The sequence below is a fragment of the Cebus imitator genome, unplaced genomic scaffold, assembly GCF_001604975.1.
Source record: "Cebus imitator isolate Cc_AM_T3 unplaced genomic scaffold, Cebus_imitator-1.0 Scaffold339, whole genome shotgun sequence".
Lineage (NCBI taxonomy): Eukaryota > Metazoa > Chordata > Mammalia > Primates > Cebidae > Cebus > Cebus imitator.
The window spans coordinates 986,372-994,886 of NW_016107654.1; the positions used below are offsets into that span (position 1 = coordinate 986,372).

An 8,515-nucleotide genomic window follows, 5' to 3' on the forward strand; every position below is an offset into this window, starting at 1 on the left:
GGACAGTGGACGCCGCGGGACAGTGGACGCCGCGGGACAGTGGGCGGGTACGGGACAGTGGGTGCAGCGGGACAGTGGACGCCGCGGGACAGTGGGCGGGTACGGGACAGTGGGCGGGTACGGGACAATGGGCGGGTACGGGACAGTGGGCGCCGCGGGACAGTGGGCGCCGCGGGACGGTGGGCGCCGCGGGACGGTGGGCGCCGCGGGACAGTGGGCGCCGCGGGACGGTGGTTGCAGCGGGGCGTCCCAGGCCAGCGGGGGTCTTGGCGCCCCGAGGAGCACCAGGAAGGGCGGGGTCCAGTCACGTGGGCCGGAGGCCAGGGTGGCCGGGGTGGTCTGTGTGGGGCCCGTCAGACCGGTCCGGACACGAGTTCAGGCAGCCGGGCCCCGATTTGGGGAGAACTGGGCGCTGCGGGGCACCCGGCACGCCGGAGGCCGGCGACAGAGGCCCACTGCGCAGGCGCCGGAAGCCCCGCCCGCCGCCCTGCGTGAGCCTTTGGCGCATGCGCCAAGTGGGCAGGGACCGGCCGTGAAAATTTTATTCCCCAGAAGCCTTCGCGCTCTAGGGTTTCCCGAAAGACCCGGTTCGGATGTAACCAATCCTCGGCTTGGGCCTCCCTGGCTCTGAACTGAGGGGCCGAAAAGGCCCAGCTTCGGGGGCGGGGCCTCCTCCCTTATGGGGCGGGGTCTCATCCCTTACGGGGCGGGGTCTCGATGAGTGGGCGGGGCTTGCGGCCTGGTGCGTCCTCGGGCGCGCGCCGGGTGGGTAGGTGAGCAGGGCCTGCGGCGGAGCTGGGCTCCAGCCCTCCCCGGGCCCAGGCTGCCTCAGTTGCCCCACCATCATGCCAGGCCCCGTAAGGGCCCCTCGAGCAGCCCCCGGTCACCCGCACACCGCTCCCTACTGCTCTCTGAGTGACACTAGCCCGAGGCCCCACGGAGGGGCCAAGCCAGACCCTAAGGGCAGGGCCGCTCCTCCAGCCTGGTTTGCCCACGTGGGCTCCGGCACAAGGGGCAGCGTGCCCTCTGGCTCAGCACTCTGCAGGTCCTGTGGCTCTGCCTAGAGCGGGAGCGGTCCGGCCAGTCCAGCGGAGAGCGGGGCTGAAGGAAGCCAGGCTGTGCAGGGCCTGGTGCTGGGTCCGGAGCGGGTCACAGCGAGCAGCAGAGGCCCTCGAAGGCCTGGTCCACTGCCCGGCGGTGACCGGCAAGCCCTGGGTCCTTCCCTCGCCCGCAGGCTCTGCAGGCAGAAGGCGGACCCAGGCGGGCAGAGCAGCCGGGGCTGAGGAAGCGGAGAGGCCCGGCCTGCGCGCTGGTGGGCGAGGCTGCCCGCTGAGTGCCCGGGCCACCCTTCCTCGGGCAGGTGCGGTCCTCAGGGCCGCCTCCGCCCCGCGCGGGGCTGCCAGCCTGTCTTTCGCACACTCCCACCCGGCCCGGCCGTCCGCTGCCTCAGCCTTCTGCCCCGCTCGTGCCCCTTAGGTTCCCAGCGCCCTCTCTGAGCAGCCGCACCGGGCACGGGCGGGGCTGGAGGCCTCGAGGCCTTTCCTGGGGTCGGGGTCGGGGGGCGCCGGTGTGCCCTGGAACCAGCTCCCCTGAGACCCTCCGTGCGGGTCCCCTCCCTCCCGCTCCAGCGTCCGGAGGCCTCCTAGTGTGAGGAAGAGAACGGCCGATTCCCCCACAATTTGGGGAGGCTTGACCAGGACCCAGGGTCAGCCTAGGCAGGAGGGGAGCGGAGAACTGGGGGCGACGCGGGGGTCCTGCCCCCTACGCAGCCCGCGGGCGAGGGCGACTCCAGGAACGGACTGAGGGGCGGCCGGGAGGCTGGCCCCGCCCCGCGGACCCCGCGCGGGTCCCCAGACGGGGGGTGGCGCTGCGGGCGCGGGCGGGCGCCGCGCGCACTGCGGTCCCCGCGCCTCCGCCGCAGAGCGCGCCACGCTCCGCACGCACCTGCCGCCGCCGCCGCGCCGAGCCCCGCGCCCCGCGCCCCGCGCCCGCGCCCCTGGGTGCCGCCCGGGCCTGACCATCGCCCGAGGTCGCCGCAGCTTCGCCGGAGCCGCCGGAGCCCCCCGAGCTGCCGGGCCGAGGCGCAGGCGCCGCGTCCGGGCCTGCCTTTGAGACAACCTCTGCGGCGGCGGCGCGCGGCCGGGACGCCAGGCTGGGGCAGGTGAGCGCAGGGGGCAGGGGGCGGGGGCCGGGGGCGGGGGCTGGGGCCGGGGGCGGACTGGGCGCCCCTCCCCACGCGGCGGGGGTCGGCCCTCGGGAAGGTGCGTCCGGCCTTGGAGGCGGGGATCGGGGAGGGGGCTGGGTTCGGAAGCCCGCGGAGGTCGGGATCCCGCGGCTGAGGTCAGGGTCAGAGGTCGGGCGCTCGGGCCTTTGTGCGGGCAGAGGGCGAGGGTAGGGGGGGCCTGGGCACTATCCTCACGGCGTCTCTCACCTGCAGCTCAGGCCTGGTCCAGGCCTTGCCTCTGCTTCTGCCGCGGAGCCTGCTGCCCGGGTCCTTCTGCAGCCAACGCTCCGGCTAGCTGCCTTCCCTGGGCGCCCTGTCCTGGAGCCATGGGGCCCACCCAGCCCCTGCCTGCCCCGATGTCCCAGCCCGCGGCCTGCTGACCTCGGCTGCCGGGGGAGCCCCCCCCACGCCCCCTCGCCAGCCTCAGCAGCCAGAGACCCTGGGTGAGACCCTGGGCCCGACGCCCAGCCCAGGGCAGCCTCCCACGCCCCCCTGCCCCCGCCTGCCTCCCCCTCCCCCACCCCTTCCTCCTCCTCCCAGGACTGGACCAGGGAAGCCACTGTGGCCAGTGGGGGGGCCCCTGCGCCCCCAACTCTCGCCGGCTGCCCCTAGGAGTCCACGGGCCAGCCGGGGCCCCCCCCAGGTCTGGTGGGACCAGGATGCTGCCCCATCACCTCCCCCTCAGCCCCACACCACGCCGCCACCCACCCGAACACCCAGTCTGACTGGAGACAGCCGGATGCCCTCTGAGCCTGGGCCCGAGGCGGGCAGTGGCTGGCCGGGCCTCCTCATGTCCTGCCTGAAGGGTCCCCATGTCATCCTCAAGATGGAGGCCATGAAGATCGTGCATCCCGAAAAGTTTCCTGAGCTGCCGGCTGCCCCTTGCTTCCCGCCTGCTCCCCGGCCCACCCCCACTCTGGCACCCAAGCGTGCCTGGCCCTCAGACACAGAGATCATTGTCAACCAGGCGTGTGGGGGGGACATGCCTGCCTTGGAAGGGGCGCCCCACACCCCGCCGCTGCCACGGCGGCCACGTAAGGGCAGCGCGGAGCTGGGCTTTCCCCGCGTGGCCCCCGAGGACGAGGTCATTGTCAATCAGTACGTGATTCGGCCTGGCCCCTCGGCCTCGGCAGCTTCTTCGGCAGCAGTAGGTGAGCCCCTGGAGTGCCCCACCTGCGGGCACACGTACAATGTCACCCAGCGGCGGCCCCGCGTGCTGTCCTGCCTGCACTCCGTGTGTGAGCAGTGCCTGCAGATTCTCTATGAGTCGTGCCCCAAATACAAGTTCATCTCCTGCCCCACCTGCCACCGAGAGACTGTGCTCTTCACCGACTACGGCCTGGCCGCGCTGGCTGTCAACACGTCCATCCTGAGCCGCCTGCCGCCTGAGGCGCTGACAGCCCCGTCTGGGGGTCAGTGGGGGGCCGAGCCTGAGGGCAGTTGCTACCAGACCTTCCGGCAGTACTGTGGGGCCGCCTGCACCTGCCACGTGCGGAACCCACTGTCCGCCTGCTCCATCATGTAGTAGCGCCTGCCTGCCCGCCACTGCCCGCTGAGCCTCGATCGACGCTTCTTCAGGGACCCGGCCCTGTCCTGCCGCCCGCTGACCCTTCCTTCCCCACCATGGCTTCCGGCCCCACCCCAAGTGGCACTGTCATTGCAGCCAACTTTGCCATTAAAACTCTTTGCCAAAGTTTGCACCTGTTCCCTGGACTGAAGCTTGCTCCCGTGGGCTGTGCTCAGGCCTGGGCCTAGGGTGGCACCCAGGGCGGCCGCCCGGACAGGGCTCAGCTTGGAGCTGCCAGAGAGAGGCCCAGCACTGCTGGGGTGGGCCTGCTGTGCGTGCTGGGGGCCGGGCTGGGCTGTGCGTGCAGCTCAGGAGGGCTCTGTGGGCTGTGAGCATGGGTGTAGACACCCACAAGTGCAGAGTGGGCTGCTTGTGGGTGCCTGGCAGGGCTAGGTGGTGGGTGTGCAGAGCCACCCCAGCTGGACAGAGGACATTTTCGATGGTGTGGGGGACAAGCCAGTTGATTGCACTCCTGGTGCCTACCTGGCCCTGAGCACCCACCTGGGTCTTCCAGTGTTGTGCGGGAGTAGCCTTTGGGCGTCTGTGCAGGGGTGTGGGACAAATGCTAGCCAAGATGGTGGTGGGGGAATAAGGACCCAGGGCCTCCTGTCTGGCACCTGGACCACCTGGGTGTGAGGAAGAGCCTGCCCCAGGCTGGGGGAGGTGGCTCACGCCTGTAATCCCAGCACTTTGTGAGGCTGAGGCGGGCAGATCACCTGAGGTCAATAGTTCAAGATCAGCCTGACACACATGGTGAAACCCGTCTCTACTAAAAATACAAACAAGTTAAGTGGGCATGGTGGCACATGCCTGTAATCCCAACTGCTAGAGAGGCTGAGGCAGAACTGCTTGGACTCGGGAGGCAGAGGCTGCAGTGAGCAGAGATCATGCCACTGCACTCCAGTGAGGGACAGCGGGGTACTCCGTCTCAAAAAAAAAAAAAAAAAAAGCCCACCTGCACAGTGAGGCTGGGGTAACAAAAACAAGCAGTGACAATGGCGTTCCCAGGAGCCGGTTTATTGGAAGCTGCTTTGCATTGAGCCCAGTGCTCCGTCTCTCACGGTCACCCACAGACCCGATGTCTCCACCCTTTCCACGAAGGCCCCAGGTGTGGCAACGTGAGGGTGTGCAGGGGCAGAGCTGGGGCTGGTGCTTACGTTCTAAGGCCTGGGTGGACCCTTGTCCCTGCAACAGGCCAGTGCTGACCCCCAGTGGGTCTCAGCCTGAGCAGGTGGGGAGAGAAGTCTTGGTAGGCGGAGTTTTCACAGCATAGGCCCCTCCCCCGGCTGGCCTGACCTTCAGGGACATGCACTGGCCCTTATCTGAACACAGAATGGGCGGAACCCCTGTCCTCCCCAAGGAACGGACTGACTGCAGCTCCATTAACCTTCACGTCTGCTGTGCTCGGCCGGCCCTCGGAAGGGGAAGTGTGGCCAGCATCAGCCATGGCCACAGGGCGCCTGTCTACCACCGGGTGCGTGGGGCCTGCTCAAAGACCTTCCTGCGGGGCTGGCTCCTCCAGCAGCTGTCCTTGGGCACCGGCGTCCAGGGCAGCCATGCACTCTGGCAGGGTCAGGCTCCAGGGTGGTCCGTCTTGGGTTCAGCCATGGAGGTCTTGATTGAAGGGCAGTACCCTGGACCCAACCTTGGGTTTTTCAGCCTGGCCTTCAGGTCTCACAGCACCCAGTGGCGATGTGGGCCAGGCTGGGCCCACTGGCGTCAGGGCCATCCTGGGCTCTGCTCAGCTGCCAGAGCCGTCCAGGAGCAGGAAGAGCAGCCCCAGCAGCACCAGCGGCACGAAGACCAGCAGCAGCCCCAGCAGCTCGAGGGCCAGCAGGCTCAGCAGCGCCACGCGGCGGGCACAGGGTCCCCGCTCCCGCAGGGTCCAGAGCCAGGCACCCAGGCAGGGTGGACAGGGCAGGAAGGGCAGGCAGCCGCGGCCACCCACGGGCCCCGCCAGAAAGCGCAGCTGGTAGCGGTGCTCCAGGGAGCCCCAGGGTCCAGGGTCGCGGTGCTGGGGTGCGGGGGCCTCTCGGGGGGGCTGGCGTGGGGGCCCGTCGGCCAGTAGCAGCTCCTCCTGCAGCTGGCAGATCTCCCACTCCAGCATGGGGGTCTTCTGGCGGCACAGTGGGCAGCGCACCCAGCCCAGGTTGGAGCTCGGGGCCGAGCCCAGCAGCCTGCGCAGGCAGCCCACACACAGGCCGTGGCTACAGTTCAGCAGGGCCAGGCGATGCTCCCTGGGTCCATAGGGCTCAGTGCAGATGGGGCACTCTTCTTCCCCCTGCCCTGCTGCCTGCTCTCCCCGCTCCTCCTTCCAGGCTGGAAGGGCCCAGGCACCCTCCATGGCCACAGCCTCCAACAGGGGCTCACTGGCTGGAGTCTCAGCATCTTGGGGGAGCCCAAAGTCATCCCCTTCACCCACTGGTGCTGGGCACAGTGGGTTCAGGCACTCAGGGCCCAGAGAAGCCCCAGGTGGACTGACAGGCCCAGGGTGGGAGTCGGCAAGGTGGAGGCCAGGGACCCCAGGGCACAGCTCAGGGGTGGTGGTCCTGGGGGAGGAGTCAGGATAGGTGGCCAGGGACCCCAGGGTGGCGACAGGTGCAGACCTCCAGGGCAAGCAGGGTCTGGGCTCCACTGGGTCTGGCACTGACCTGGCTGGCTCTCTCACTGGACAGGAACTACACTGGGGCCCCGGCAAGGCTGGCCTGCTGAGTGGATCCTGTGCCCTTGCAGTGCCGTCCCCAGCCAGAGCCGGCTGCAGCCCAGCCTCGGCCACGTCAGTCCCCGCCAGCGACCAGCCGACCACAGATAAGAGACTCCGAGAGGACGGCGAGGCGGTGTGATCAGGACTCCTCCAGCGGACTTCCCTTCCTGGTACCTAAAGCCCCTCCCAGGGGTGGGGCCGTATCCACCACACCCCCTCCCACCACTGCTTCCGGCAGCCTCAGCTCCCAGGCAGGACAGACGGCTTAGCTCTGCCTTCCCAGCACCTGCCCAAAACCGTCCTGACGATCAGATCTCAGCTGACCCACCAAGCCTTTGAGAATGAAGCAGGCAGGGCACTTGTCACGTCAGAGGCAGACAAGAGCTGCCACTAGATACAGGCAGGGCAGCAAGAGTGCACCATGGTGCCCACCTCCCACCCCCCACCCAGGGGACCCGACCAGCGAGAGGAAGGAAGCCTGTGCTAGAAGCAGCCACCCAGAGGCCAGCAGCTCCTGCCAGGGCTTTCCTGGGACCAGGAGAGGAAGGGGCTGCTCTGGCCTGGGACCCCCTACTGCTCTAAGGGAGCTGCTTTTCGTGGTCTGAGCCCAGCCTCAGCCGTGTGGGGGTGGTGACTGCAATGTGCTGCCCAGCAGGCTGCAGTGGCCAAGGTGGCCCCAGGGTGGAGTGCAGTGTGGCCTCATGGGGGCCCTGTGCCACCCCCGGTGCCCAGTGGGCTGCTCACGCCATCTTGGGCCGCTGCACCGGTGAAGTGGAGCAGCCCAGGCCACCACCTTGACCAGGAAGAGGGTGGGGGAGAACGAGGACACAGCTCACAGTCAGGGTGGGGAGGGGAGGGCTGGCTGGCAGAGGCCGCAGGGGAGTCAGGGCTCAAAGGGTGGGACCCAGCGTCAACGAGGGCGTGGCTGTGCTTAGGAGCTGCTGTTGCCCCAACCAGCTGGGACCTGGAAGCACCACCCCTGGTCCGGGAGGACGATGCCCTCCTGGGCTCCCAGGAGGATCACGGGCAGCCAACGGGCTCAGGCCCACGTCTCAGTCTGAAAGCGCCGTGTCCGCTGGAGCCTGGCTAGATAGGCGGCGGCGTCAGAGCTGCAGAGTCCGCCCTCCTCCTGGAAGATGGACACCAGGGCTTCCGAGACATCCGCTGGCATGGACTTGGCGTTGCTAGAGGGGTGGTGGCAGAAGGTGCGTGAGGCTGGGCCTAGGGCTAGGCCCGCTCCCGCCGCACCTGAGACTGCTCACCCTGCCAGGTAGAAGTGTGCACCCTGGCGGTCCAGCAGCTCCCACACCAGCTGCCCCCGCTCCCGGAGCCGGTGCTGCACATACACTTTCTGCTCCTGTAGGGCAGAGGGCAGGGTGGGGCTGAGTGTGAGCCCCTCCCCTCCTTTCCCAGCCCCCGAGCACACACACGCACCTGTTCCCGGGAGAAGGCAGGGACCAGGGTCAGACAGCCTCGCTTCTCCAGCTCCTGCCACTCCGCCTCCCAGTAGAAGTCTTGGTCCCGCCAGCGGCAGCCAAAAAACAAGACATTTCCTAGGGGAACGCAGGGGGGTCCTTGAACTGCTGGAAGCCCCCACCACAACCCTACCCGGGACCCCGGGCACTCACTGGTCCGGTCCTGGGCCACGCGCTCCTGGATGGCTGCTCGGAAGGGGGCTACCCCGGTGCCAGGCCCCACCATAATCACAGGCACGTCTGGCATCTCTGGGAAGGCCAGACTCCCAGGCCGCACCCAGAGAGGAACCCGGACAGGTCCTATGCAGGAGGGAGGTGGTGTGAAGAGACTCAAAGGCGGCTCAGAGTCTGCTGGGGCCCTAGCCCAGCATCTGCGTGGGCATGGGAGAGAAGGGGACACGGGGCCACGGCCCCCACCCCGGGAGCAGGGGTCACCTTGCCCAGGGTCCAGGGATGCCAGCCAGGAGGAGCAGAGGCCCCGGCGGGGCTCCTTGAGGCGAGTCTGGAACTGCACTACAGCCACGAGGATCTGCAGCCTCGAGGGG

The 8,515-nt window shown here is 68.8% G+C and overlaps 4 protein-coding genes across 4 annotated transcripts in view; 1 reads left to right on the plus strand and 3 right to left on the minus strand.

Annotated features, from left to right (window-relative positions):
• The window catches only part of CYSRT1 (cysteine rich tail 1), a 4,923-nt gene extending 2,404 nt beyond the window's left edge, over positions 1 to 2,519 (minus strand). The window contains exon 1 of the mRNA XM_037730306.1: positions 2,432 to 2,519. The gene's annotated coding sequence lies outside the window, so the exon portion shown is untranslated. The remainder of the gene's footprint in view (positions 1 to 2,431) is intronic.
• C8G (complement C8 gamma chain) overlaps positions 1 to 8,515 on the minus strand; it is a 618,926-nt gene that overhangs the window by 350,253 nt on the left and 260,158 nt on the right. The gene's annotated exons all lie outside the window — the stretch shown is intronic.
• Positions 262 to 3,929, plus strand: RNF208 (ring finger protein 208). The gene is made up of 2 exons (XM_017505506.2): positions 262 to 2,161; positions 2,438 to 3,929. Exon 2 carries the CDS (start codon positions 2,964 to 2,966, stop codon positions 3,747 to 3,749), a length of 786 nt encoding a protein of 261 aa, XP_017360995.1. The 5' UTR covers positions 262 to 2,161; positions 2,438 to 2,963; the 3' UTR covers positions 3,750 to 3,929.
• Positions 4,793 to 8,515, minus strand: part of NDOR1 (NADPH dependent diflavin oxidoreductase 1) — a 10,276-nt gene continuing 6,553 nt past the window's right edge. The window contains exons 10-14 of the mRNA XM_017505510.2: positions 8,406 to 8,514; positions 8,124 to 8,270; positions 7,930 to 8,048; positions 7,758 to 7,852; positions 4,793 to 7,679 (exon numbers count right to left, since the gene is read on the minus strand). Of these exons, the coding sequence (XP_017360999.1) occupies positions 7,535 to 7,679; positions 7,758 to 7,852; positions 7,930 to 8,048; positions 8,124 to 8,270; positions 8,406 to 8,514 (615 nt within the window). The 3' untranslated portion in view covers positions 4,793 to 7,534. The remainder of the gene's footprint in view (positions 7,680 to 7,757; positions 7,853 to 7,929; positions 8,049 to 8,123; positions 8,271 to 8,405; position 8,515) is intronic.

What these genes read in the sequence shown, in the direction of transcription:
- RNF208 (XM_017505506.2), top strand. Translation starts at nt 2,964, where the DNA reads ATGCCCTCTGAGCCTGGGCCCGAGGCGGGCAGTGGCTGGCCGGGCCTC.